Below are 26,875 nucleotides of genomic sequence, written 5' to 3'. Positions count from 1 at the left end.
TCTTACATTCAGTTTGACCCTTGCTCTCACCAGATGGTGATCACTGCCCGTGTTAAACTGATTTAGCACCGAAACATCTACTACAATCTGCAGAATGTTTGACAGAATAAAGTCTATCTCATTTTTAACACTGAAATTTGGGCTCCTCCATGTCCGTTTTCGGTCAGGGTGCTTCTTAAAGAACGTATTCCTGATGGACATATTGGTGTACTCAGCGAACTGGACTAATCTCTCACCTCTAACGTTCTACATCTACGTTTATACTCCGCAAGCCACCCAAAGGTGTGTGGCGGAGGGCATTTTATGTGCCACTGTCATTACCTCCCTTTCCTGTTCCAGTCGCGTATGGTTCGCGGGAAGAACGACTGTCTGAAAGCCTCTGTGCGCGCTCTAACCTCTCTAATTTTACATTCGTGATCTCCTTGGGAGGTATAAGTAGGGGGAAGCAATATATTCGATACCTCATCCAGAAACGCACCCTCTCGAAACCTGGCGAGCAATCTACACCGCGATGCAGAGCGCCTCTCTTGCAGAGTCTGCCACTTGAGTTTATTAAACATCTCCGTAACGCTATCACGGTTACCAAATAACCCTGTGACAAAACGCGCCGCTCTTCTTTGGATCTTCTCTATCTCCTCCGTCAAACCGATCTGGTACGGATCCCACACTGATGAGCAATACTCAAGTATAGGTCGAACGAGAGTTTTGTAAGCCACCTCCTTTGTTGATGGACTACATTTTCTAAGCACTCTCCCAATGAATCTCAACCCGGTACCCGCCTTACCAACAATTAATTTTATATGATCATTCCACTTCAAATCGTTCCGCACGCATACTCCAAGATATTTTACAGAAGTAACTGCTACCAGTGTTTGTTCCGCTATCATATAATCATACAATAAAGGATCCTTCTTTCTATGTATTCACAATACATTACATTTGTCTATGTTAAGGGACAGTTGCCACTCCCTGCACCAAGTGCCTATCCACTGCAGATCTTCCTGCATTTCGCTACAATTGTCTAATGCTGCAACTTCTCTGTATACTACAGCATCATCCGTGAAAAGCCGCATGGAACATCCGACACTATCTACTAGGTCATTTATATATATTTTGTGAAAAGCAATGGTCCCATAACACTCCCCTGTGGCACGCCAGAGGTTACTTTAACGTCTGTAGATGTCTCTCCATTGATAACAACATGCTGTGTTCTGTTTGCTAAAAACTCTTCAATCCAGCCACACAGCTGGTCTGATATTCCGTAGGCTCTTACTTTGTTTATCAGGCGACAGCGCGGAACTGTATCGAACGCCTTCCGGAAGTCAAGAAAAATAGCATCTACCTGGGAGCCTGTATCTAATATTTTCTGGGTCTCATGAACAAATAAAGCGAGTTGGGTCTCACACGATTGCTGTTTCCGGAATCCATGTTGATTCCTACATAAGAGATTCTGGGTTTCCAGAAACGACATGATACGAGAGCAAAAAACATATTCTAAAATTCTACAACAGATCGACGTCAGAGATATAGGTCTATGGTTTTGCGCAACTGCTCGACGACCCTTCTTGAAGACTGGGACTACCTGTGCTCTTTTCAATCATTTGGAACCCTCCGTTCCTCTAGAGACTTGAGGTACACGGCTGTTAGAAGGGGGGCAAGTTCTTTCGCGTACTCTGCGTAGAATCGAATTGGTATCCCGTCCGGTCCAGTGGACTTTCCTCTGTTGAGTGATTCCAGTTGCTTTTCTATTCCTTGGACAATTATTTCGATGTCAGCCATTTTTTCGTTTGTGCGAGGATTTAGAGAAGGAACTGCAGTGCGATCTTCCTCTGTGAAGCAGCTTTGGAAAAAGGTGTTTAGTATTTCAGCTTTACGCGTGTCATTCTCTGTTTCAATGCCATCATCATCCCGGAGTGTCTGGATATGCTGTTTCGAGCCACTTACTGATTTAACGTAAGACCAGAACTTCCTAGGATTTTCTGTCAAGTCGGTACATAGAATTTTACTTTCGAATTCACTGAACGCTTCACGCATAGCCCTCCTTACGCTAACTTTGACATCGTTTAGCTTCTGTTTGTCTGAGAGGTTTTGGCTGCGTTTAAACTTGGAGTGAAGCTCTCTTTGCTTTCGCAGTAGTTTCCTAACTTTGTTGTTGTACCACGGTGGGTTTTTCCCGTCCCTCACAGTTTTACTCGGCACATACCTGTCTAAAACGCATTTTACAATTGCCTTGAACTTTTTCCATAAACACTCAACATTGTCAGTGTCGGAACAGAAATTTTCGTTTTGATCTGTTAGGTAGTCTGAAATCTGCCTTCTATTACTCTTGCTAAACAGATAAACCTTCCTCCCTTTTTTTATATTCCTATTAACTTCCATATTCAGGGATGCTGCAACGGCCTTATGATCACTGATTCCCTGTTCTGCACCTACAGCGTCGAAAAGTTCGGGTCTGTTTGTTATCAGTAGGTCCAAGATGTTATCTCCACGAGTCGGTTCTCTGTTTAATTGCTCGAGGTAATTTTCGGATAGTGCACTCAGTATAATGTCACTCGATGCTCTGTCCCTACCACCCGTCCTAAACATCTGAGTGTCCCAGTCTATATCTGGTAAATTGAAATCTCCACCTAAGACTATAACATGCTGAGAAAATTTATGTGAAATGTATTCCAGATTTTCTCTCAGTTGTTCTGCCACTAATGCTGCTGAGTCGGGAGGTCGGTAAAAGGAGCCAATTATTAACCTAGCTCGGTTGTTGAGTGTAGCCTCCACCCATAATAATTCACAGGAACTATCCACTTCTACTTCACTACAGGATAAACTACTACTAACAGCGACGAACACTCCACCACCGGTTGCATGCAATCTATCCTTTCTAAACACCGTCTGTACTTTTGTAAAAATTTCGGCAGAATTTATCTCTGGCTTAAGCCAGCTTTCTGTACCTATAACGATTTCAGCTTCGGTGCTTTCTATCAGCGCTTGAAGTTCTGGTACTTTACCAACGCAGCTTCGACAGTTGACAATTACAATTCCGATTGCTGCTTGGTCCCCGCATGTCCTGACTTTGCCCCGCACCCGTTGAGGCTGTTGCCCTTTCTGTACTTGCCCAAGGCCATCTAACTTAAATCTGGAATGACTCCCCCCGGTATGCACACGGAGTGCACATTGGTTTTCTTCCCCTCTCTTGCTGCCATTTCCCTAAGGGGCCCCATTACGCGCCTGACATTGGAGCTCCCAACTACCAGTAAGCCCACCCTCTGCGACCGCCCGGATCTTGCAGACTGAGGGGCAACCTCTTGAACAGGACAAGCAGCCATGTCAGGCCGAAGATCAGTATCAGCCTGAGACAGAGCCTGAAACCGGTTCGTCAGACAAACTGGAGAGGCCTTCCGTTCAGCCCTCCGGAATGTCTTTCGCCCCCTGCCACACCTTGAGACGACCCCCCACTCTACCACAGGTGAGGGATCAGCCTCAATGCGGGCAGTATCCCGGGCAACCACAGTGGTAGTCCGATCGGGGGATGCGTGGGACGAGCTGGCCGTCCCCGACAAACCCCCATCCGGACCCCCACAGTGATGCCCATTGGCAACAGCCTCAAGCTGTGAGACCGAAGCCAACACTGCCTGAAGCTGGGAGCGAAGGGATGCCAACTCAGCCTGCATCCGAACACAGCAGTTGCAGTCCCTATCCACGCTAAAAACTGTTTTGCAAAGAACGTCTGAACTAATCTACAGAGAGCGCAAACAAATCGACAAAATTTAAACGGTTATTAAAATACAAGATTGCCTAGTAAATGCAGTAATGGTGCTACTTGCGCACTGCTGACACTGCTCGGCGGCGGAAGGAGAATATGCGAATTTACACTATTCAGGTACTAAAACGCGATGCTACAACTCTCAAATACTGTAATACGCCCGAAATTACGAATTAAACAATGCAAGTACCAAAAACACGTAAAGAAATTAAGAATTAAACTATGTAACAAATTAGTGAGCTAGGAGTATACGACTTGCTGCTGCAGCTGCTTATCCAACGGCGGCAGGGAGCACACTCATCAATCCCATAGTTGCCCACCACTGTGTCACCTTGTTTCTTGGTGCCAACTTTTGCATTAAAATTGCCAATAACCAACTGGAAGTGACAATCACTACCTTTTTTTGCATGTGCTATCCAAGCTTTCATAAAAAGATTCAATTTCTTCGTTAGGGTGGCTTGAGGTGGGAGTGTACACCTGAACAATCTGTATTTTACACCTATTCGATACCTTAAGGACCATTCGAGCTACCCTGCTGGAATTTCCTTCTAAGACAGATACTCTATCAGTGATACTCTTGTTAATTAAAAACCCAACTCCATTGAGTTTTCCTCCTGGAGCGCCACAAATGTAGAACAAGTTGCCAGAGTGCAAACAGAGATAGTCTTCCCCTTTTGGCGTACTTTGATTAAACCAACAATACTCCTGTTGATTTTTGTACGCTCTTTCTCGATCTCTTCTAGTCTGTTGTTGCATATTAGGGAGTGACAGTTATATGTACAGACTTGAAAAATCTGCATCTTCTTCTCAGCACATCTTGGTGTTTGGGACATCACAGTTGGTCCCACCTGGAGATTCGACTGTGGGGCTATTACTCCGGAAAATTTAACATTAATGTTACACATCATGACTCAAAGGTGAGAAGCATAATCGCCACACTTGCTTCAGAACGGATTGGCGATACCATTTCCAGGCCACTCTTGACATGGAGTACAGACGCCTTTGGCAGGCCGGTTCACTAGAGTACAGACACCACCAATTATATAGAAAATTAATACTGAAACCACCACATATAACTAATTTTTGGTACTTCCTATAAAGTTCTAGCTTGGGCAGGAATGCTCTGAAGTCAGAGTTAGGAGACCGGTAAACAACAATTAAAAGTTTCATTGAATTCAACTGCCCCTGCACAACACTGAAATACCTGTTGAGTCCAGTGCCGTGATACATCTCCAGACTGAAATGGAATACAGTAGAACCCCTCTAATCCATCACCTTCGGGACCGGGATCATGGTCGGAACGTAAAAAAGGTCGAATTATCCAAAAAATCTAATATTTATTGCAAAAAATATAAAAACACATTTAGTACAAAAAATTAAACAATTTAAGAACTAAAAAACGTTACAGTAATATAGAAAGATGTTTTTTACACAGTGTTAAACAATATATTAACTAAAACACGACTATACACACCATAATATGTATTGGTTTTGAAAGGAATAACGACAAACAAATTACAGTGCTGTACTGTACTTAATAACGTATAAATGATATATACTGTAAACTAAACAATATTTATAGCACTGTATACAAAAAAAAGACATTTTTTACAAAGAAATAAACTACTGTATGTATAAACTAAGAAATGATTATAAGGTATGCTTTGTTTTTACAATAGAAACGAAAACAAATTACTCGGAAAAAAAAGTCAGTGATACATTTTTGTTTAGCAGATTTTATTCTAGATTTAGCTGCAGTGTCCCTACATTTTTTTTATCCGCAAAACATCCATTGGAGTTGGAGTTGGATTCTGCTCGGTGTACTGAAGGGTGATGTCAAAAGCATTTTGTTGTGTGAATTTCGGATGGGGGGTTCGTCTTCGCCATCCGAGCCCTCATTTACAGTTTCCTGGCTAACAGCGGCAACAATCTGGTCATCATCGAGCTCTTCAAGAGTGTCACAGTCTTTGTCACATTTGTTGATCCACTCTTCAACTTCATTGGCAGGGACGTTCGGCTCCAGAGTTTGTAGATCTGTACCGATTTCCAGTGCGTCATTGTTTTGCTCATCTTCAGTATGCTCATTTTCAGTCATAACTTGTGGAAAAAGCTTACGCCACGATTTTCACAGTGTGTTAGGTTTCAGTTCATCCCATGCTGGAGCAATTGTGAATATAGGACCTTCGATGTTCAGGGATTTCATTGCCTCACACAAGTTATAACGTCCTTCAGATTTTTTCGACGATTGAGCTGATATACTTTCCGCGATATCGCTTTTTTAACCGTTTGATAATGCCCTGATCCACTGGTTGGATGAGTGAGGTCACATTAAGAGGCAGAAAGAGAGCTTTTATGTCCCCTTTCACCAAATCTTCCTCAGATGGATGTGATGGTGCGTTATCCAACAGCAGTAGAGTACGAACAGGCAGATTTTTTTGCTTCAAGTCCTTTTCGACCGATGGCACAAACTCGGTGAAAAACCAGGATTTAAAAAGGTTGCAGCAGTCCATCCAAGCAGATTTTTTATTTCGGTAATAAACCGGCAAGGAAGGTAAGTTTATATTTTTTTAATGCCCTTGGCTACTTAGATTTGCCAATGACGAACAAGGGGAGCTCGTGGGTACCATCTGCGTTACTGCAAGGAATGACTGTTATTCTATCTTTTATAAGTTTCGTTCCTACCATGGATTCATTTGAAGCTGCGAGAGTTTTTGTTGGCAACATTTTAAAGTTCAGTTCTGTGTCGTCAATGTTATACACTTGGCAAGGTAACAGTTCATTTTCTTCTACAATTTATTGAAACTTAACAGAAAACTCCTTAGCAGCTGCGGCATCAGCAGATAGTTTTTCACTGGAAATAGAAACAAATCGGACACCATGACGAGTTTTCTAATGATCAATCCAGACTTCACTGGCAGCAAATTTACTTTCGGCATCCAGTTTTTTGTGCAAAACTATCGCTTTTTCTTTGAGAATTGGCACGGATATTGGAGTTCCTTTACTTCTTTCTTCACGAAACCACATCCACAATGCGTTATCAAGCAGTTGAAGTTTAGGCTTTTTTAATGTTTTGCGATTCTTAAGAGTGTTTTCACCATCAATCATAGCTGTATAGGATTCAACATCTTTCCGATTCTTCCTCCAATCCTTAATTGTCGTAACACCTACATTCAGTTCCTTTGCAATTTTTTGGAGCAATTCTCCTTCGTCCAGTCTTTGTAGCACTGCTAATTTTTCATTTAGTGAAAGAGTTAATTGTTTACGTTTGAATCCAGACATGTTGAAAAACAGACAACTGTAAACTCAATGAATCCACGGTAATAAGTACTGTGGAGAACATGGAATAAAGCAAACAATTACATTTTTTAATCCTAAGAAAGGATAAAACCACACAATAACGTACACTATAACAATACGCACAGCAATAGACACGGCAACAATGGCCCGACAGGCGTCCAGTCAGCGACAAGTCGGCACAGGCTCGCGAGCCTGAGCATGGTCAGACTAACTGGAGTGATGGACCATCCATGGTCGGATTAGGGGGGGGTTCTACTGTACTGTTTTTTATGTATATGGCCACTCCACAAGGAAATTCTTGAAAAACAGGCAGCTATTCTGTATCTTGGTAACGGAAGCCTATGAATTGTCAAATTATTTAAGTGGTGCTCCAATATACCAATAATGTCAGAGTCAACATCTATAAGCAGTTCACTAGCTTTGTCTCTAATACCTCTTATATTCTAATGAAATGTGCTAATTCCTTCTCTACTTGGATACCTGACCACCTATGAAGATGATTCCTTTGTTAGAGGGACTTCCTTTAAGCAGGTATACCTATCAGCAAGAAAATATTCCTAGACACTACAAGATTTTGAGCCAGATACAACAACAACGAGATAATCACAATAAGTAAAACAGTTCTTCTTTAGTAATCTTACTCATTTCGAAGCTTTCCAAAATTTGTGGAGAGAATGAGAACTTCGATAGTGATGTGTGAGAGGGTAAGATTACAAGCTTCATCTGAACACTAGCTTATAAAAATGTCTATTTCCATCTGAGGCATGCCCACTACTACTTACACTCTGCAGTACTCACAATTTTCAAAGAGTTTACAAAGCCAAAGAGTTTACAAACTTTCTCAATAGGAGAAGAATCTTTACCTACTTATATCATTATTCCATAAATAAGTCCACAAACAAGTTTATAATTAGCATTAGGTTGCACAATTAATAATATGAATTTTACATGTGCCAGAAATTTCGTAATTTCAAACTTTTTAAAAGAAGAGTAATTTTAACTGTTAGTACATATTGATTGCAATACATTAATTTCTTTTTATATATTTTAGCCTGAAATATAATACATCGTATACAAAATCGTATGAATTCTTTTAGCGTAACAGCTGAGACAATTTTAACCTACACAAGAAGCGATAGTAAACACGCTATCGGTTATGTATAACCAGAAACAACCAGTGGAATAAAAACTGATGAATAAAAATCAATAGGGGATCCTCAAAATCCCCAGTCATGGAGGGCGAGTAAAATGTGATTCTGCAGAGTAGTGTTGTATGCCTTACATAAGTCAAATAAGACTTCTCTGAGGTTTTAGCACTTAGAAAATACTGGTCACATTAATTTTCCTAACTAGAACAGATGGTTGGGGGACACAAAAGTCTGTAAGACTCCAGAATCCAGCATAACCTGCTGGCATCCATCCTTTAGAGCAGTTTTCAGACCATGTTGGTGAGACTAATGGGTCAGTAGCTGTCTAGACACATTGAGTTTTTGGTTGTTGGTTGGCTGGCTTGGGGGGCGGTGAGGGACCAAACAACAAGGTCATCAGTTCCTCAATCCTAGAGTGGTGCATCCCGAAGTAGAAATGTCCAGTGAGAACATTTTCTGGTGTAGTCAGGAGATTTAAACATAAAAGGGAGAAGGCTAAAAATGTAATTGACTTTTTTTCTACTGTCAATAATAAAAACCAAGATGAAAGAAATAGGTATGTCAGCAGGTGTGCATCCACCTGGCTTTGGGTGTGATGGGAAAAGTTCCACCCACCCACACCCTGATCCATTACAGTCAAGAGCACCCATTACTCAACCAAGTGCAACACCTAGAATAGAAAATTGGGTACAGCAGAAATGAGGCAAACTGAATCTAAAAGTGATTCAAACGGAGTAAAAGAAGGATGAAGTAGTAGCCTGGTCAAGGAGGTAGGGTCGGGGAACCCCCACACCTGGCATATAGCGGTAGATGCCCCATCCCCAACACCTTGCCCCTGCTCCATAGGTAGATTAAAACCTTATAACTGAGAATAAAAACCACTGTCATGGTGAAAACTGAGAACCAGGTCAACTGTCCATGAACTATACACCAATATTAAAGGCAACGAGTCCAGATGTCCATACTTAGCATGGCGGGACAAAAGGAGGGGGCAGTCCACCAAGATATGAGCTACTGTCTGCAAGACTCCAACCACAATCAGGAGGTAGCACATTACACAAAATAAAACTATGGGTTAACCTGATATGACCGATGAGGAAAGGTCATAAACCTTTCGATTCCTTCTGGGAGAAGTGGAAGGAAGAGTGCTAGGTTGCAGTAGCCTTCCTGATTGTCCGGAGTTTATGAGATGGGGTAGTAGGCAACCAGATTTCATTCCATTTATAAGCAATCAGAGATCTCACATGCACATGCAAATCTGCACCTTGGGTTGACAAAGTGAACGAGGAGCAAGAAAGTGCTCCTCTAGCCAAACAGTCTGCCAGCTCATACCCTGGGGTATCAAAATGATTTGGGACCCAGAGAAAGACAACTGAGCAGGCATCATGACAAAGGTCAATGAGAAGGTCACAAATAGAGGAGACCAAAGGGCGGCAAGTGTAGCATTGATCAATAGTTTGGAGACTGCTAACTGGGTAAGTACATATTAAAATACAGTCAAGAGAGGCTGGTTTAGTAAAATGGAGAGCTCTAACAACAGCTGTCAGCTCTGTTGTAAACACACTGCATGTCCCCAGCAGTGAATTGTGTTCTATACCAGCAGTCAACGTAAAAGCATATTCCATCTGATGCACAGTTTGAGAGCCATTGGTGTAAACGAAGGTAGCACCCTGGAACTCCCGAAGAGCGACCGAGACTTCAGGATCTTCAAAGAGATCGATTCTAATCCATGACCTGCACACAATCCAAAGGGGAGTTCACAAGAAAACACGGGGAGCATGGCCCAGGGAGAGGAGATGGGGATATTGGCAGAGTAAGTGAGGCACATTCCAACTGGTGGTGGTGGTGGTGGTGGTGATTGGTGGGACACTCAACTGTGTGGTCATCAGCATCCGTACAAAAAAGTCCCAATTCCGTACACAGTCCCAATTCCGTACACAGTCCCAATTCCGTACACAGTCCCAATTCCGTACACAGTCCCAATTCCGTACACAGTCCCAATTCCGTACACAGTCCCAATTCCGTACACAGTCCCAATTCCGTACACAGTCCAATCTATACACTGTCACAAATGATGATGGTGATGGTGGTGGTGGTGGTGGTGGTGATGATGATGATGATGATGATGATGATGATGATGATGATGATGATGGTGACATAAACACCCAGTCTCCAGGCAGAGAAAAACCCACATTCCAACTGGTAAAAAACACCCAATGGCGGGTATCAGGATGAGAGCTGGTACAGTCGAATCTGAAAAGAGAAGATCCTCATTTGCAAGGAGACAGACTGTGAGACTAGTCCGAAAGGTACCAGTGGCCAGATGCATGCCATGATGGTACACCGAGTCTAGCAGTTTCAAAGCTGAAGCAACCACCAAGCTAAAAACGTAGCAACCACAGTCCAGTCGGGACAAAACAAGGGCCCAGTAAATACAGATAAGAGTAGTATGATCCGCAACCCAACATGTGTGGGCAAGGAAGCAGAGGGTGTTAAGTTTCCGCCTGCTGCTAGTCTTCAGGTGATGAATATGGAGCAGCCAAGTCCATTTTTTTATCAAAGATGAGGCCCAAAAAATAGGACTGCACTACAGCGTTCATGTGCTGGGCACCTAAGTAGAGTTCTGGGCCTGAATCTACAGCGGTAAGATGGCAGAAATGCATGACCATGGGAAAGAGGCCATGCAGATGCCTGCCAGATGGTACCTTGGAGCTTGCATTCAGCAAAGGCTACCGAGTGGGAGCTGTACCAAATGCAAATATTGTCGACATACAACACGGGAGTGACCAGTGGCCCAACAAAAGCGACTAGCCTATTCCTGGTGAAGAGGAAGATAGTGAAACTCAATACAGAGCCCTGTGAGATGCTGTTCTCTTGGACCCGTGCGGAGTTGAGTGAAGTGCCGACCCCAACCCAGAACAAACAGTGGGATAAAAACTGACAAATAAAAATCTATATGGGGCATCAAAGGCCACAGTCATGGAGGGTAAGTAAAATATGATGATGCCAACTGGTGTCATACACCTCATGCAGATCTCAAAAGACTGTGATAATGTGTTGGTGTTTAGAACAGGCCTGTTGAATTGCTGTTTCCAACCTAAGCAGATGATTGGTTGTGAATCATTCCTCCCATAAATTACACTGATATGGGGACGAAAGGGCCCATGAATTGTGAACCCAGCATAACCTGAGGGAAACCACCCCTTCAAGCAGCTTATAGAGTATTTTGGTCAGGCTAATTGGCCAGTAACTGTCAAGAGACATGGGGTTCTTGCATGACTGCTTAAGGATTGGGACAACTGTGCTACCTTGCCAGTGCATGGGGAAGGCACCTTGGAGCCAAAAGTCATTGAAGACCCTGAGGAGACGTTGTCTTTGGGGGACATTTAGGTGTTGGATCGTCTGACTGAATTGAATCAGGGCTGTGGGATGAGCCAACAGCCTGAAATAGTTCCCAGTCAGTTTCATTATAGGACTTAGCTTGGTGGAGAGTGAAACATACGGGGATGTGTTGAACTCGTCACTTCTTCAGTAGACAGGTAGTCATATAGGAAGAGGATGGCACAATGTGGGTTACAAGGTGTTCTGCAAAAACCGATGAACTGGTACAAAGATCACTCAGTAGAACAAGACCCAGAACAGCTGTTAATTGTTGACAGTTCATAAGATCATGGAGCTTGGACCACACCTCAGAAGAAAAGGCATACATCCATGGAGGAGATATAGCACTCCCAGCATTTCTTCTTCTGGTGATGGTGATGACTGGTTTGTGGGGCACTCAACTGCGTGGTTATCAGCACCCTGAGTTTGATGAGATAGTGAGCCTTAGCATGTAGGTGCTTAAAAGTGATAAGATTAGTCTGCGAAAGATGTCATTTGAATCTTGAATCGATTTACGGCTCATCAGAAATCCTGAATAGCTACTGCAATGTCTTTGGTGCACCATGGCACCAGCCGATGATTTGGAGGGGAAGGGGGGGGGGGGCTGCTTTTAAAAAGGGAATAGCAGTTCCAGCACTGTGGGTGATCATCTCTTGGACACACCTTGCACAACCTCATAAACACAATCTGACAGAGAGATAGCAAATGTAACAGCAGAAGCATATGAAGGCCAGTTGGCTCTGTGTGGAGACCAACATGGTACTCACTCTGTTGGCGGTGGCAAGGAAATGACGAGATCACCATAAATTGATCACTGTTGCAAAAGTCATCACATAATGATGCATGTAGTGAAGCAACAAGATTAGGTACGGAGATCATTAGATTGACAGATGAAAAGGTACTGAAAAGGAGAACCATCATTCAGGAGGCACAGATCATGGTTTGTGAGAAGCTGGTAGATTAAAAAGCCCATATCAGATGAATTGGTATTCCCTCATATGGGGTGCTGTGTATTGAAGTCCCCTAGCAGAAGAAAACCACAGTAGAATTGCTTGATTGATGTAGTCAATGCAGCTTAAGTAAGTGGTCTACCTGGAGGTAGGTAAACATTGCAAATAGTAAATGAAATCTGATGCCCAAAGTACAGACTCCCTCAGATGCCCTATTGGGACCAGCACAGATCTAACAGATTACATGATAACGATGGAGTGCTGGAGAGTGGTCATCAGTGAAGTGCGTTTCTTGGAGAGCATTGCAAGCTGCAGAAGAGGAGGAAATAAGGTGGTGTAGTTCTGGCAGATGACAGTAGACCCCATTAGTTCCACTGAACGATCACGTGACTGGTGGCCATGTTAGGCATGAAGGGGTAATGAGGACCAGTCATGCCGCAGGATCACTGTCTGTCGCCAGTGGGGATAGAACCACACCCATAAACACTGGCTCAGAATCTGACTTCAGAGGGCGGGGTTCTTATTTTCTGTTGTAACCTTTGATGGGCAAGGTTCAATCAAGGGGCTATCCACATGGTGTGTGGGGACAGATGAAGATCAACAGACCTGGGATCCACAGGCTGTGACTCCTTCAGCCATTGTTTGGCATAGGGCCTCCAGTCCTGGAGTTGCTGGGAAGTGGGATCATGAGAGGGAGCCACGTCAATGGTAGACACCAAAAAAGGAGAATGCTTTTCCGCCTGGGTGTGGAAAGTGATTCCCGAACAAGATACGGCAAAAGCCATGGGAGAGAAGGGTGTTGGGAGATCTGGTTTGGGGAAGATAGAGGAAGGAAACTGGAGGGAGATGACTGCCACGATGTTAGTGTAGTAACTGATAATCATAATCACAGGATGTATGCATTCATATTTCTTCCAGGTCTCAAAATATGTCAGGTGGTCAATAGATTTGTATTCTTGGATCTTGTTCTTTCTTTAGAATTGGGCAGACTGACGAACATGGAGGGTGATGTTCTGTGCAGTTGGCACACAAAGATGGATGTTAACCAGCACTACCTTCTTGGAATGATCATCTACAGTTGCCAAATTTTGGGTCTGCCGTGCAGCAGCATGACATATGCCTTAAATGTAAACATCCAAAGCACCTCAAAGGTGGTGTGGGGCATATAGTTTCACATCACACCTGTGAATCATGACCTTAACTTTCTCCAGGATGATATTTCTTTCAAAGGCTAATATAAAGGCGCCTGTATCCGTACAATTACCCTTGGGCTTTTTCGGACATGTCTGCTAAAATGTACACTTCCCCCCTAGAGATTAGTCTGGAGCTCATAATCTGTTTGGACCATAAGGTCTCTGTGGAAGATGATTCCGTGGACCATGTTCAAAATTTTGTGTTGGGCAATGGTCACAGGTATGTCATCTAGATGATCAGATGCCTGGAGAGCTGTACACTGGGCAGCAGAGGAAGTTTTAATTAATAATGGCCATTCACATTCTTCCCAGATACTCAACTTCCCCATATTTGCCTTCAATGTCTCTGACAAAAAAAAAAAAAAAAAAAAAAAAAAAAAAAAAAAAAAAAAAAAAAAAAAAAGTTTCACTGCAGAAAAAGAACCCCAATAGTCTGAGTACATACAAAGTGTTGGACGAAGTGTTTCACACCCTGACATCTGGTTTGCCCCTCTTCCCTTGGCATAGCCTTTGGGGAACATATGGGTGTTGGATCACCATACTTTGAATTGAATGATGGTCTGAGGTCGTAACGGGAGATGAACCAAAAGCCTGAAGCAGTTCACAGTCAGTGAAAGGTTCATTACACGATTTGGCTTGGTGAGGGATGTCTGCAACTTGTCCATTTTGCAGTGGAAAGGAGCTGGATAAGATGAGGGTGCAGGTGCTGTTGCAAAGTGGCTCACAAGATGTTCAGCAGGAACTGACTCATTAATACTAAGACCACCTTGAAGAACAAAACCTGGAAGAGTTGTTGATTGTTTGCAGGCCAGAGGACTACGGAGCTTAGCTCACACCTGCAATGAAGAGGCATATGTTCCCACAGAGGAGATGTAGCACTCCCATCATTCCTTCTTACTGTGTTTAATTATATAGTGAAACCTAGCATGAAGTCACTTAAAAGCGATATGGTTGGTCTGTGAAGGATGTCACTGAAACATTGCAAGGCTCTTCAGTGATCCTGAACAGCTACTGCAATGTCTTCAGACCATCATGGCACCAACTGTTGGTGGAGAGGACATGCAGAAAGGAGAATAGTAGTTCCAGTGGAGTATGTGATCACATCAGAAACATCTTGCACCAACTCTTAAATGCAATCTGACAGAGGGAGGGGGGGGGGGGGGGTGAAGGTAATAACAGAGGCATAGAAATACCAGATGAGTCTTCGAAGCACTCAATGTGGTAGTTCGGCAGCAACAAGGAAATGAGACGATCATTGAAAGTGGTCGCTGTCACAAAGATCATCACATAGTGACCATTAGACCAATAGCTGAAAAGGTGCCACAAGCAGTACTAATGTGGGTAAGAGTACCATCACAGAGGAGAGACAGATCATAGTTGGTAAGAAGTTGGTGTAGTAGGAGTCCCCTAACAGATGAAGTGATATTCCCCCACAATGGGTGGTGCGCACTGAAATCACCAAGTAGGACAAATGGGGGAGGGGGTGGGGGACGAGTTCGATTAAGGTGTTCAACTTAATTACGTGGTCTGCCAGGTGGTATTTAAATATTGCAAATGGTGATAGCTGAGGTCGTTTGCTCTCGTAATGCTCTTGTTTCCAATGTGGTACAAAGAGTAATCCACTCACCGACTACATCTGTGCAAACCAATGTACACACCCCTCCAGATGGCCTCTCAGGACCAGCACAGTTCCAATAAAATGCACAATAACCATGGAGTATTGGTGAACAGTCAGTGACATGTGTTTCTTGTAGAGCAATGCAAATTGCAGAGCAGGAGGAAATAAAGTGTTGTCATTCTCGCAGTTGACAGTAATATCCGTTACAGTTCGACTGAATGATCAGCGTTACAGCTGTCTAGGTTTGGCATGAAGGGATCTGAAGGACTGGTCACACACCAGGATCATTGCTTGTCACTGATGGGGATGGACCCACCTCAGTGAGCATTGGTTCAAAATCCAATGGCTTGTCCCAATTCTCCTCCTCTGCTTTCGCAACCTTTGATGGTAAGGATTCATGTGAGGACCTATCTGTGATGCGCATGGAGATGGACAAAGAGCAGTCAGACCTGGGGTCCACAGATCATGGTGCTTTCAGCCAGTGGCTGGTGTCACGCCTCTGATCTGTGAATTTCTGGGGAGAGTACTCCTGAGAGGGAGCCCTGTCACTGATAGACACAGAAGGAGGAAGCTGCTCCTCCAGTCAGGTGGGAGAAATGGTTCCCAAAGATGGTGTCATGGGAGCCACAAGATAGAAGGGCGATGGGAAAACTGGTTTCGAAAAAAATCGAGGTAGTGGGAGTGATGGCTGTAACATCTGCATAACTGTATGTCATATCAACAGCGTGTGGGCCTCCATATTTTTTACGTTGCTCAGTTCGGGACAGGCAGTCAATGGATTTTAATTCCAGTATTTTCTTTTCTTTCTTGAAGACTGGACAAACCCGTTGTTGTGTACATTGTTCCGCGTAGTCAGCGCGTACACAACTTTCCCACTAGAGCGCGCCCCGCTAAGCACAACAGCGCAGGTGCAATGCTCATCCGTCTCCACACTACAAGATGGCGCTGCCATAGAGACGGACCAAATTCTGCTTCCGCCGATCCACGTATTAATATGTAACACAGCCAATGAGATTGCTGCTAACGTAGAACCTTTTCTCCTCTCGGATCACACTCGCGCAGTGATACATGAACGCACGAGGTATTATAACAAGTGTACAGACCTCCGATTAGTCAGCCTGCATTTGTCTGCACCAGTCTGTACGAGTTCTACATTTGTCTGTACCAGTCTATAGTCAAGTTTCAGTCTGCGCCTAATAAGATTACAATATTCCTGTACATAGCCATGAAGATAAAGGTATAGACACTTTTGTCAAGTATCAGAGACATATGTGAGAATAAGATTAACGCACCAATACCAAAGGAACTTCAGATTGTCAATTATAAATAGCATCCAGAACCAAGTTAAGTAATTTTTATGCTTGTTATTATTTTAATAAATGTGTGTGAAAATTAATCAAATTCTGTTTAAAGTTAGTCACCGTCAATCTGCTACTCTAAGCGTGCAAGTGGCATTTCTATCGTCTGACCTAACGGCAGAAGATAAACATGCCACAGTAAAACCACGAGACATATTGCTGACACTCGCCTACTTCGTTAGAGCGACATGTCAAATAATCTGATGGTGTGTGTACTGAAGGTCTTCCAGTACGCACACCACACCCGTGTTACACACAACTAACACACAAAGGTGGTTTTTCAGAAGAACTGATAGTCCACAGTTACCAAATTTTATATCTGTTACGCAGCAGGACGACACATGATCAAAGTGCAAGCATCAGAAGCACCTTAGGTTTCACATTATACCTGTACACCATGATTAACTTTTTCCAGGACATTTCCTTTCAATGCTAAGCCATCAGCAAACAGACAGTGCATCTGAATGTCAAGATTGAGTGTGTTGCATTTCTGACATCATAATGTGCCAAAAGCATGTTGGGGAGGTTTTTTTTTAAGGGCGCACAACTACAGTGGTCATTAGTGCCCAGACTAAATTATGAATGCACCGTGAGGCACAATGTTAAGACAGCAACTAAAAAAGACAACACCATAAAAGGCACATGAACAGGCAAAGGATTAAAAGAAAACAGCATAATCAAATGTCCTTAGACAGGTTTGTCAAGTGGATAAAACGAAGAACACGAGCAGCTGCTCCTGGTTCATCTGCTAAAATTTCTTCCAGAGTACATGGCAGGCCAAGATCAATGCGCAGTGTATTAAAATTCAGACACGACGTTAAAATGTGGCGTACCGTCAGCAATTGCCCACATGGGCAGATTGGCGCCGGCCCAGCCATCAGCAGATGGCTGTGGCTGAATCGGCAGTGGCCAATCCGTATCCGGGGCAAAACGACCTCCTCCCGCCGAGAAGGGCGTGAAGAGGTCGTCCAAGCCATGGGGAGAGGTTTCAAGGCAGGAAGCTTTTTTTCAGTAAGTGTAGACCAATCGGCATGTCATAGTGATAAAATGCACTGACAAATAACCCTGCTAAAATCAGATGAAGGCACATAACAAGAAGCTGTCCGAGGCTGGAGGACCGCAGCCTTGGCTGCGGCATCTGCATCTTAGTTCCCAGAGATACCGACATGGCCAGAAACCCACATAAACGTAACCGGAGAACCGTCGTCTGCCAGCTGCTGAAGAGAGCGTTGGATCCGGTGCACGAAAGGGTGAACCGGATACGGATCACTGAGGCTCTGGATGGCACTCAGGGAATCAGAGCAGATGACAAAGGGCAGAATGTAAAGAACAGTCTGACAGAGGGCAAATAGCTCAGCTGTGAAGACCGAAAAATGGCCATGGAACCGGTATTTGAAACTGTGTGCCCCGACAATAAAAGAACACCTGACACCACGTTGGGGAGTCTTTCCAAATGCGCGTATCTAGCATGTCACATATTCTAAATATGCACCTCCAACGAGATGGAAGAATGCCACTTACATCACATGACACTATCTCTCTTCAGTACACTGTCTCAAGACGCCGTATTTTCATTAAAAGCCCATATGTATAGATGCTGTTTTTAAGAACCAGTAAATAGAGGCTATCTCAAAAACCCATTGTTAACTGTGACTTGCTGTCATAAAATGTTGGGAAAAGCTATATTGGTGGTTAAAAAATTGTTGTAACTTGTGAAAACTAATGAAAGTAGGCCATTTCAAGGCAATGGCACATCAAGAATCCATAAAAATGCATTGTTCTTGATACAATTTGTTATAATTAAATATCAGTGAATAATAAACTACTGGCCATTAAAACTGCTACACCACGAAGATGACGTGCCACGAACGCGAAATTTAACCGACAGGAAGAAGATGCTGTGATATGCAAATGATTAGCTTTTCAGACATTTCACACAAGGTTGGCGCCGGTGGCGACACCTACAACGTGCTGAAATGAGAAAGTTTCCAACCGACTTCTCATACACATACAACCCTTGACCGGCATTGCCATCATGTTTCCGACTTTGATAAAGGTCGGATTGTAGCCTATCGCGATTGCGGTTTATCGTATCGTGACATTGTTGCTCACGTTGGTCGAGATCCAATGAACGTTAGCAGAATATGGAATTGGTGGGTTCAGGAGGGTAATAAGGAACGTCATGCTGGATCCCAACGGCCTTTTATCACTAGCAGTCGAGATGACAGGCATCTTATCCACGTGGCTGTAACAAATCGTGCAGCCACGTCTCGATCCCCGAGTCAACAGATGGGGACGTTTGCAAGACAACAACCATCTGCACGAACAGTTCGATGACATTTGCAGGAGCATGGACTATCAGCTCGGAGACCATGGCTGCGGTTACCTTTGACACTGCATCACAGACAGGAGCGCCTGCGATGGTGCACTTCACGACAAACCTGGGTGCATGAATGTGCTGGCCAGGGCAACAGTCGAACATTTTCTGCATCCAGAAAGGTCCGTACAGGACCTGCAACATATGGTCATGCATTATCCTGCTGAAATGTAGGGGTTTGCAGACTATATGAATTCGGATGAATCCACGTTCTGTTTACAGCATAATGATGGTCACATCCGTGTGTGGCAACATTGCGGTGAACGCACATTGGAAGCGTTTATTCGTCATCGCCATACTGGCCTATCACCCAGCGTGATGGTATGGGGTACCATTGGTTACATGTCTCTGTCACCTATTGTTTGCATTGACGGCACTTTCAACAATGGACGTTACACTTCAGATGTGTCAGGATCCGTGGCTCTACCCTTCATTCAATCCCTGCCAAACCCTACATTTCAGCAGGATAATGCATGACCGCATGTTGCAGGTCCTGTACGGGCCTTTCTGGATACACAAAATGTTCGACTGCTGCCCTGGCCAGCACCACCAATTGAAAATGTCTGGTCAATGGTGGCCGAGCAACTGGCTCGTCACAATACCCCAGTCACTACTCTTGATGAACTGTGGTATCGTGTTGAAGATGCATGGACAGCTGTACCTGTACACGCCATCCAATCTCTGTTTGATTCAATGCCCAAGTGTATCAAGGCCATTATTACAGCCAGAGGTGGTTGTTCTGGGTACTGATCTCAGGATCTATGCACCCAAATTGCATGAAAATGTAATCACATGTCAGTTCTAGTATAATATCTTTGTCCAATGAATACCCGTTTGCCATATGCATTTCTTCTTGGTGTAGCAATTTTAATGCTTTCAGGAAATGGTAAGATGCAAAATAGGGTCATATTATCATTCATCATTGGTGTAGTGCAATGAGTAGAGACATAGATTCATAAGATAACATGTGATGCGTTTCCAGTCGATGTCTCACTGGCTCAAAATATTTTTTATTCACTTCCGCATTTTGTATTAGGTGCTGATACTGTCTTATTTAGAAGAAGTAAATTTTATAGTATTCATTGTTATGTAAACATAAGTGTGCTCTTTCTGAGGAATGAGTTTTTGATTGACTATCTAGAATACAGCTTGCACTACTTGCAGTAATATATTTTGCATTTTGATCCAAGTTTTTTGTTTCACATGTTGTAGAGATTCTGCTACGGAACAGAAACAGTGATCAAGTAAAAATGATCTTCGGGTTTCACTAAAAAGTGAGAATGATGAAATAATTTTTATTTTATGTGGGGAACTGTTGTAAATTTTTATGACACTATTTGTAATGGAACATTTATATGCTGATGTCCTTATTAACTGGACATGGTACTTTCCTTTTTGCTCTATGAAGTTTTATTTATGTATACCACAGGCAGAACAACATGATTAGCATAGGACTTAAGAGAAAAGCACCTGTATCTATTCTACTAACCTTGGGACTTTTTTTGACACACTGGATAAACTGTACTCCTTGTTGCTCAAGATTATCCCGCAGCTCCTGATCTGTTTGGAGTGTAAGGTCTCAGTGGAAGATGATTCCTTGGACCATATTCAAAGTCTTATTGGAAGGGGGAGGAGGGGGGGGGGGGGGGGGGGGGAAGGGCAGCGGCAATGGGGCAATGGTCACTGGTATGTCCCCCATACATTTAAACACCTGAAGAACTGTCAATTGTGCAGCAGAGTGGGCATTAATCAGTAGCAATCCATTTTGTATTTTTCCCAATGACTCGACTTCTACAAATATATCTTCAACAGGTTCCACGAAAAGTAATGGCTTTGTTACAGTAAATATATCCCAACCAGTTTGAATACTGAAGAAACTGTTTCACTACCAGCTGCCTGGCCTGTTCCTCTTCCCATGGAATAGCCAGGGTAAAGGAAGCACAAAAGACTACAACAGCTAGCACTTAAGTTTAGACTCCTGTCTGAAAAGATGACCAGATCAACAAAACCGTGATTGCTCTGGTCTAAGATAACGCATTTCATGTGAAAAATGTCCGCCCTGATGCCATCTATTCCAATCACGGCTCTCCCCATAGGTGCCACCCAGCCACACCACAGGCCATCTGCCACAATTGTTGTTGCTAGAAGTCCTGATAGCCCATGAAGAGGGGCATCTATTCCATGGCATATCTGCAATGTGATCCTTGTGTGGTCAGGGGCTCAACTGAAAGGTTACATAATGACCCTATCGCATCGGATTGTCTATCACATTGGCTTTGAAGCACAAATAAGGGCAGGTAGTGTGCACAGATGATCTATAACACTGCATGTAGTACATGCAATTTAAGGTTTTCTTTCCCAGTCGATCCATACAACAGAATAATTTGGAAAATAGAGGTCAAACCCAGAAGCGGACCACAAATTACTTCAGCCAAAAGGTAGTGAATGAAAGAATATTCTACGAACGGAAGGCAGAATCTAGGGAATACCCAGATCGACATCAAATGCTGCCACCGCAAGAAAAAGAGAGGGTGAAGAATGATAGTCAGAGATGAGAGATTGCATCACAGAAAAGGAAGTAGTGCTGCAATAGCTAGGAGCCCCATGCTCACCATATGCATACTCATGAAATTGTCATGAGCCCCCAAGGAGCAGAATACGGGGAGTGCTGTGGTGGAAGATAAGAGAAGATCCTGTCACAACAGCAAATTGAATAATTAAGCATGTCATATGACTGAGATACAATCATATCTTGTGCCGGTTGTTGGTATGGTTGTCAACTAGGTGAGCAAGATACATAATACTAGAGTACTTAAGACTGCAGCCAAACCATGTTTTCGTGATTCATGGTACACACGATGTGCTTTGGGGAAACTGCTGACACCAATCACCAATAATGTGTTGATAACAGGGATCACAGTTGACTACAACCAGAAGTGGCCCAGGGAAGTGTGATAGGACCACTCTTATTGTCACTTTACATAAATAATCTGATGGACAGGACGAGCTGCAATTTGTGGCTGTTTGCTGATGACACTTATGTAAGAGAAGTAGTTACCGGTGAGTGACTATAGGAGGATAGAAAATGATCTTGACAGAATTTCTAGTTGGTGTGACAAAAGGCAACTTGCTATAAATGTAGAAAAAATGTGAGGTAATGCAGATGAGAAGGAAAACCAATCTTTTAAAATTCAAATACAGTGTTAGTAGGGAGTTGCTCGACACATCACATCGATTAAATATGTAAGTATAATTCTGCAAAGCAATATGAACTGAGTGAGCTTATAAGGATGGTAGTAGGGAAGTCAAATGGACAACTTCTGTATGTTAGCTCAGCTATAAAGGTTATAACATCGGATCCCCACCAGATCAGATTACAGGAAGACATCACAGCAATTCAGAGGCATGCTGCTGGTTTGTTACTGGTAAGTTCGATCAGCATGCAAGTACTATGGAGATGCTTCATGGACTCAAAGGGGAATCTGTGGAGGGAAGACAAACTTCTTTTCAGGAGGTACTATTGAAAAAATTTAGAGAGTCTGTAACATATTATCAATACTTCCAATAATGGTCGTATCTAACTTCTTTTTCTGTTTTTACTTAATGTGATTTCTGTATAACTATGCACTTTGATGTAACATCCATGTAAATGTTTTATTAATTATTTATGATAATTTATATAATTGTAATTAATTTATGGATGTGGTGTCAAAAGTAATGTGATGTGAAAGAATGTAAAAGCTAAAAATGTAATTGTAATACTGGTTCATGCATTGGGTGGTGGTTGTTGTTTGTTTGGGGGGAAGAGACCAAACAGCGAGGTCATCGGTCTCATCGGATTAGGGAAGGATGTCGGCCGTGCCCTTTCACAGGTACCATCCCGGCATTTGCCTGGATCAATTTAGGGAAATCACGGAAAACCTAAATCAGGACGGCCGGACGCGGGATTGAACCGTCGTCCTCCCGAATGCGGGTCCAGTGTGCTAACCACTGCGCCACCTCGCTCGGTCATGCATTGGGGAAGCAGATTTGTAATCATGTAGAACTTGGAGGGAAGTTCCTCCTCAATGAAAATGTCCAGGCAAAAAAAGAAAAGGTGGATCTGGCAGTCAAACTGCAAGGCTCCTGTGTGGCACAAGTAAGTCAGTGGCTAGCAGGTAAAGAGTGCACATCTTGCGAACTGAAAGAGGTGAGAAGAACTGCAAGATTATATAACATAGCCTTAGATGTAGAAGTAATGCGGCTTATTATTCATGGCATACTTTGGTTAGCTCTGTACTATGAAAATCCAATGCTAAGAAGAGAATTTTCAGAGCTTGTTACACAGGAAGAGCCATGGATACTTTTGCTGCCCTTATTGGAATAGCGCAGGAGATCACTGATGCCACCACCTTCATCTCACATTATCAGTTGAATGCTGTATAATTGCATGGACCAGCTATATGGTTTCATTTTCAATAATAATTTTGTTTTCTGTAAACTCTGTATTGGGCCACCATATTTTATCCTCAGTCATTTACCTAGATAGGGCACTATCTCATGAGCTATAATGAATCTTAGAATCCTGTTATTCTGAACTGAAAAGTAATTATTTTCCTTAAAAATGTTAACAAACATTGTGGAGTTGTAAAGTACATAATTATTTAGCAAGCATAAGTTTTGAAATACTCCACGTAGTTTTCATGAACAGACAGGTAAAGAATTCAGTTCAAAGATTCTTTTATTGAAATAATAGTATTTACAGTTTCATGTGTTATGTAGCTAACAGTGTTTCCCCATATCGTGTTGTGACAAAGTGATCAGCCACGATCTGAATCTACCGATAAATTAGTTTCTGGGTTCCCATGCTAACTGCTGAGCCAAATTTAAATGTCATAACAACAGCAATGAAGAATAAGCAACTGGCTACAATTATTCAAACAAAACTAGATCAACGTGCCCAATATTCCATTTGAGAAAAAATAATGTAAGATAGTGAATATTCCTTGAGAATTGCAAATAATAACCAATACAAAATATACAATTACTTCATAACTCTTTCAATAGCAGTAATAATCTGTAATTAAACTGACAAAAGAACTTCTTGTCCATATCAGTACTGCTCCACCATTAGTAATAATTCACTTATAATTATCATTATCTTCCTACTGTAATGTGCAGGTAGTAAGTATTATCGAGAGCCAGTTGTTGCCTGAACACATTAATACTTCTCCGGTGTAGTTGAAGTCAATTCACTGGTACATTACTTGCTAAATTGTGCTACTGACCAGTATCTTATCAGCAAAACAGAAGTTTAGTATCAAGTAATGTCAATACACACAGTTAACTTTCTTTATGAATCACGTTAGTACTGAGTACAACTTTGTCTAATTAGGCTGGTGACCATTTCCTTTTATATAATTACAATTTGTTTGATTACTAATAGAACCTTCGTTCAATTCCTGTTTATCTTGCCACTGCTTTCTTTCAACAGAAACCTTTAGGGAAACAAAATTAGCCCTGTACCTTACCACCACACACCATCATGGTCACAAAATAAAATTCATTTCACATGGTAACTTTATCAGCATGTGGCTGTTTTGATAGCAGTCAATAGTATTATAAATTAGTATTTGAAGCTAACTGCTCAACAATTCTACTGCCATGAATGAATATATAGTTAAGGAACACGAGGGTAGGAAAAGATAAATTAGGGCTTGTACAGAGGCATATAAACAGTAGTTTCCTCTCACTACATTAGTGAGTGGAACAGGAAAATAAATGACTAATAATGGTACAAAGTAACCTCCGACATGCAGCACCATGTGGAGTTCGTACGTAGATGTAGGGTACCCCCCCGGATTTTTGTGACATAGCACAGAGTAATTGTTTCCTCTTTCATCAAAAGAAGAAACCACTGCATGGAAGTGATTTCCAGGATGACAACTAGATGATACTCGGGGTGGAACGTTTCCTGAACATCCAAGACGTGGACTTCAAACTTTAACAGCCAAGGTCTCCATCAAGCCAGTCTTCGCTGGAAAAAGTGTGTCGTATTCGAGGGCGAATATACGTGGACTAACACATTCACAAACTTTTATGGTCACAGCTTCATTTTTCAGGGTGATAATTGAAACTATATGGTTACCACTCACATGCTTATTTAGATTGTAACTATCGTGCTTAAGGCTCAAATCACACTTCTCTAAACAAATTGTATTCAAAACTGAAATTTTCCCAGTGTCTTCAAATATATTCTATATGTTGGTTGTATTCCATGGGAGTCCACAAAACATTCCCTGTCTCCGAAGTTATATCTGATCCTGCGAGAGTAGCTGTATCCAGATCCCGCTCCAACTAGTACCGGGTCTGGGTGCTGACGAGTTCTCTCCATTTTGCTTGGTCCTCCCACCACTTTTCTTCCTCCGCTTCCTGCCAGGTCACACCTATCCTTTCCACAGATATTTCCACTCCCATTTTCCACCGTGTTCTTGGGTGTCCTCTAGGTCTTTTTCCATCCATCTTTAGTTCTTCCATAAATTTGGGAAGTCTTTGCCCACACATCCTCTTAACATGCCAGTACCATCTTAATCTCTTTTTTCCAATTTCTTCTCTCATACTTTCTTGTTCAAGGTCCTTTCTAATCTCTACATTCCTTACTCAGTCCACTCTTGCTTTTCCCTTAACTGCTCCGAGAAATTTAATTTCCCCTGCTTGCAGTCTGTTCCAGTCCCTTTCTGTCATTGTCCATGTTTCTCCTCCATTGGTGACAATAGGAAGTAATAACTCTTTTGCTTTTTCTGAAACTTCTTTATCCCAAATAAAGTGTTCTATTGTTTGGTAGTTATACACTTTACTTAATAAAGACACCTTTTAACTCCTCAATTGTTCCACAACATGCAAAGCACCACCTTCTTTACGTCACCATAAAAAAAGGGAACCATTTAAATTATCTTCTTCATTTATACTACATGTAAGTTACCTGCAACCAATGTTACATCGGTCAATTGCCCACTTTGAAAGTAGTTCTCCATACGGGCAAGACTTTTCTCTGCATGACTCTGTGAGGTAAATTTCTCATCAGGTGTCGTGCTGCTTAAGGTAGGGCTGCTTCCTCCATACCTAAAATTACCATCAAGCAGGCTCTCACTGCTACTACTCTCTGTTCTGTCCCTGAAATCACAAACCAAATGCTAATTATGTATAGCTCATTTACAGGTACAATTTCACATCTAAAATTGATTCATTCTTTTAAAATTTAAAAACCCAACTATATCTATAGAGTTCATTAACCAATCTTTCTCTGATATGACCATGGCTAATAAAGCACTAAGATATTCAAGTTAAACATTAAGTTCAGAATTTTCAAAAGGAATGATTTCCTAAGATAGTATTACAGCTTTGCTCAAGATGAGGCAGCATCCACTCAATCATTTGTACCACAAAATGTCAAGCATACTGATTAAGTATGATCTGGGGGAGGAAGGAGGGAAGCACTTAAAAATTTGCCACAAGGCAGCAGCTACTAGTGCAAATAGATAGAAGATCATTGTAGCTTAAACTGTTGATAACAGACAATTCTAACCATAAACATTTCTTAATCATAAAACACAGTACCCAAAACACATACTTACTCACAAGCCTCCACAAACATTGGTACCTCAGGATATAATATACCTACTAAGACCAATCTTTGGGCAATACGACAAATCCTGAAAGAAGCATTCTGTCAAATGTGTACACTCAAGAGCTGGGCAATCACAGATGATATCTGTGACAGCATAATTTTTCTCATTTGGCTAGGATGAAGAACCCAT

The 26,875-nt window shown here is 42.4% G+C and overlaps 1 protein-coding gene across 2 annotated transcripts in view; it reads right to left on the bottom strand.

Annotated features, from left to right (window-relative positions):
* The window catches only part of LOC124555516 (kelch-like protein 5), a 318,356-nt gene that overhangs the window by 119,266 nt on the left and 172,215 nt on the right, over positions 1-26,875 (bottom strand). For both annotated transcript variants that reach the window (XM_047129462.1, XM_047129463.1), the window contains one exon: positions 26,041-26,231. In XM_047129462.1, the coding sequence (XP_046985418.1) occupies positions 26,041-26,231 (191 nt within the window). The remainder of the gene's footprint in view (positions 1-26,040; positions 26,232-26,875) is intronic.

The sequence above is a fragment of the Schistocerca americana genome, chromosome X (assembly GCF_021461395.2).
Source record: "Schistocerca americana isolate TAMUIC-IGC-003095 chromosome X, iqSchAmer2.1, whole genome shotgun sequence".
Lineage (NCBI taxonomy): Eukaryota > Metazoa > Arthropoda > Insecta > Orthoptera > Acrididae > Schistocerca > Schistocerca americana.
Note: the sequence above shows the minus strand (reverse complement) of the source record. Positions and strands in the feature narration are given on the sequence as shown.